The sequence below is a fragment of the Rhinopithecus bieti genome, unplaced genomic scaffold, assembly GCF_001698545.2.
Source record: "Rhinopithecus bieti isolate Rb0 unplaced genomic scaffold, ASM169854v2 scaffold_13029, whole genome shotgun sequence".
Classification (NCBI taxonomy): domain Eukaryota; kingdom Metazoa; phylum Chordata; class Mammalia; order Primates; family Cercopithecidae; genus Rhinopithecus; species Rhinopithecus bieti.
In genome coordinates, this window is record NW_016807982.1 from 3,561,955 (window position 1) to 3,565,909 (window position 3,955).

At 46.6% G+C, this 3,955-nt stretch overlaps 1 protein-coding gene across 1 annotated transcript in view; it reads left to right on the plus strand.

Annotated features, from left to right (window-relative positions):
- The window catches only part of AGO4 (argonaute RISC component 4), a 55,450-nt gene that overhangs the window by 32,625 nt on the left and 18,870 nt on the right, over window positions 1-3,955 (plus strand). The window contains 2 exon segments of the mRNA XM_017884545.1: window positions 887-1,202; window positions 1,338-1,472. Of these exon segments, the coding sequence (XP_017740034.1) occupies window positions 887-1,202; window positions 1,338-1,472 (451 nt within the window).

A 3,955-nucleotide genomic window follows, 5' to 3' on the forward strand; every position in this document is an offset into this window, starting at 1 on the left:
AACTCTTTATATTTTTTTTTTTTTTTTTTTTTTTTTTGAGACAGAGTGTTACTCTGTCACCCAGGCTGGTGTGCAGTGGTGCGATCTCAGCTCACTGCAACCTCCACCTTCCCGGTTCGAGTGATTCTCCTGCCTCCACCTTCTGAGTAGCTGGGATTACAGGCACACACCACCACACCTGACTAATTTTTGTATTTTTTAGTAGAGACGGGGTTTTGCCATGTTGGCCAGGCTGGTTTCCAACTCCTGACCTCAGGTGATCCTCCCGCCTCAGCCTCCCAAAGTGCTGGGATTACAGGTGTGAGCCACCGCACCCGGCCTCTTTTCTTTTTTTAAAGACAAGGTCTTGGTCTGTCACCCAGGCTGTAGTACAGTGATGTGACACCGTACAGTGGAGTATATAGTACATAACTTACTGCAGCCTCAAACTCCTGGGCTTAAATTATTTTTCTGCCTCAGCCTCCCAAGTAACTGGGACTACAGGCAGGTGTTGCCACGCTGGGCTTTCTTATTTTTATAGAGATCTGGGTCTTGATATGTTGCCCAGGCTGGCCTTGAACTTCTGGGGTTAAGCGGTCCTTCCTCCTTGGCCTTCCAAAGTGCTGAGATTATAAGTATGAGCCACGGTGCCCAGCCTAGGTCCTGTTTTTTCAGTCTTCTCTTCCTACTCTTATAGAAGAGCCATGCTCACTTCTTCAGTCAGTCCAGAGTCACTGTACTGGGTGACATCAATATTCAGTGGTCCGTAATGTTCTTTCCCAATGGGCTTGAGTCTTTGTTCTCTCTTATAAGGTTATATCTGATTATATCTGGTGATATAATCTTGCTAAACTCAAACATTTTCACTTATATGTCTGAGTGGCAACATCTCCTTAAATCTGAGCAGGCCCTCGGTGTTCCAGCAGCCTGTCATCTTCCTGGGAGCGGATGTCACACACCCCCCAGCAGGGGATGGGAAGAAGCCTTCCATTGCTGCTGTGGTTGGCAGTATGGATGGCCACCCCAGCCGGTATTGTGCCACCGTTCGGGTGCAGACTTCCCGGCAGGAGATCTCCCAAGAGCTCCTCTACAGTCAAGAGGTCATCCAGGACCTGACTAACATGGTTCGAGAGCTGCTGATTCAGTTCTACAAATCCACACGCTTCAAACCCACTCGGATCATCTATTACCGTGGAGGGGTATCTGAGGGACAAATGAAGCAGGTACTCTCATTATCCCTGTTGCCCTTCGGGACCCCTAGAAGTCTGAGGGAGATTCCTCTCATCTGCCATTCTGGGTAGATCTGAGAAATACTAGGCAAATTCTCAATTAAACATAATTCCATTTCTGTCTTCTAGGTAGCTTGGCCAGAACTAATAGCAATTCGAAAGGCGTGTATTAGCTTGGAAGAAGATTACCGGCCAGGAATAACATATATTGTGGTACAAAAAAGACATCACACACGACTTTTCTGTGCAGATAAAACAGAAAGGGTAAGAAGATATAGTATAAGCTTTGTTATCTGAGCTCTGGCAAGTGATTATATATATACTTATATATGCCATTTTAATACAATTTTTTTCTTAAAAGCAGAAATGCCTGATAATAATTTAATAAATACAATAACTGCAGTTGGGTTTAGATGACCAATTCTGAATGATACGAGTTTTGAGACTGAATATTTTATTTCTCTTGTATAACAGAAATGCTGATTTATCGAGTTGTTTTTGTGTGGGGAGCAGTAGGTCAGAAACATGCCAGGTACATTGTGATGATATAGGCAACCTTCTAAGGGGTGGTTTTATTGTTACTTTTTGCTGCACAGTTCTAGGGTATAAAGAAGAATTTATCTTCCAAATAATTTTATATCAGCATAGGACAACCCCCAGACTGTGGACTGGTAACAGTCTATGGCCTATTAGGAACCAGGCTGCACAGCAGAAGGTAAGCAGTGGGTGAATGAGCATTACCACCTGAGCTCTGCCTCCTGTCAGATCAGCAGTGATGGAACAGTTTCATCCCAAACCATTTCCCCCCACTCCCCCACCCCATCTATGTAAAAATTGTCTTCCATGCAACCTGTCCCTGCTGCCAAAAAGCTTGAGGACTGCTGGCATACGAGATTGTTAGGGCACAAACTTTGAATATTTATAGTGTCACACTTAAACTGCAGTCAAATTACTCAACTTCTCTAAGCCATAATATTCTCATCTGTCAAATGTGGTTAAGAACAATATCCAGGCCAGGTGTGGTGGCTCACGCCTGTAATCCCAGCACTTTGGGAGGCCGAGGCAGGTGGATCACGAGGTCAGGAGATCGAGACCATCCTGGCTAACGCGGTGAAACTGTGTCTCTACTAAAAATACAAAAAATTAGCCAGGCGTGGTGGCAGGCGCCTGTAGTCCCAGCTACTCAGGAGGCTGAGGCAGGAGAATGGCGTGAACCCGGGAGGCGGAGCTTGCAGTGAGCAGAGATCTTCGCACCCCTGCACTCCAGTCTGGGAGACACAGAGAGACTCCCTCTCAAAAAAAAAAGAAAAGGCCGGGCGCGGTGGCTCAAACCTGTAATCCCAGCACTTTGGGAGGCTGAGACGGGCGGATCACGAGGTCAGGAGATTGAGACCATGCTGGCTAACACGGTGAAACCCCGTCTCTACTAAAAAATACAAAAAACTAGCCGGGCGAGGTGGCGGGCGGCTGTAGTCCCAGCTACTCAGGAGGCTGAGGCGGGAGAATGGCGTGAACCCGGGAGGCGGGGCTTGCAGTGAGCGGAGACCCAGCCACTGCACTCCAGCCTGGGCGACAGAGCGAGACCCCGTCTCCAAAAAAAAAAAAAGAAAAAAAAAAAAAAAGAACAGTATCTGGCCAGGTGCTGTGGCTCACAGTGGTAAGCCCAGCACTTTGGGAGACTGAGGTGGGTGATCACTTGAGGTCAGGAGTTCGAGGCCAGCCTGGCCAACATGGCAAAACTCCATCTCTACTAAAAATACAAAAATTAGTTGGGCATAATGGTGCATGCCTGTAGTCCCAGGTACTCGGGAGGTTGAGGCAGGAGAATCACTAGAACCCAGGAGGCAGAGGTTGCAGTGAGCCGAGATTGTACCACTGTACTCCAGCCTGATGACAGAGCAGGACTCTGCCTAAAAGAAAAAAATAAATAAATAAAATCCAAAATGCCTCTAATCCCCAGACATTTCAGATAGAGAATGCCCAACCTATATTATTAATAGAGTATTAATTTTGCTTCTTTGATATTTTTTAATGACTTTGCTTCATCTTGTCTAGGCCTTCTCTCATCCACCCCTAGGAAGACCAGGTCTTTCTGTTGCCTAATCATGTAATCTTATTTGCCACTCCCATTATTTTCTAGTACCCTCTAGTTTTTTTGTCTCTAATCCTAGGATGAACTGTTTCTTTTTTCTTTTCTTTTTTTTTTTTTTGAGACGGAGTCTCACTCTGTCGCCCAGGCGGGGGTGCAGTGGCCGGATCTCGGCTCACTGCAAGTTCCGCCTCCTGAGTTTGCGCCATTCTCCTGCCTCAGCCTCCTGAGTAGTTGGGACTACAGGCGCCCGCCACCTCACCCGGCTAGTTTTTTTGTATTTTTTTAGTAGAGACGGGGTTTCACTGTGTTAGCCAGGATGGTCTCGATCTCCTGACCTCATGATCTGCCTGTCTCGGCCTCCCAAAGCGCTGGGATTACAGGCTTGAGCCACCGTGCCCAGCCTCTTTCCTTTACTTTTTTTTTTTTTCTTTTTTTTTTTGAGACAGAGTTTTGCTCTTGTCACTCAGGTTGCAATTAGCACAATCTTGGCTCACTGCAACCTCTCTCTCCGGGTTTCAAGTGATTCTCCTGCCTCAGTCTCCTGAGTAGCTGGGATTACAGGCGCCCACCACCATGCCCAGCTAATTTTTGTACATTTAGTAGAGATGGGGTTTCACCATGTTGGCCAATCCAGTCTTGAACTTCTTTTTTTTTT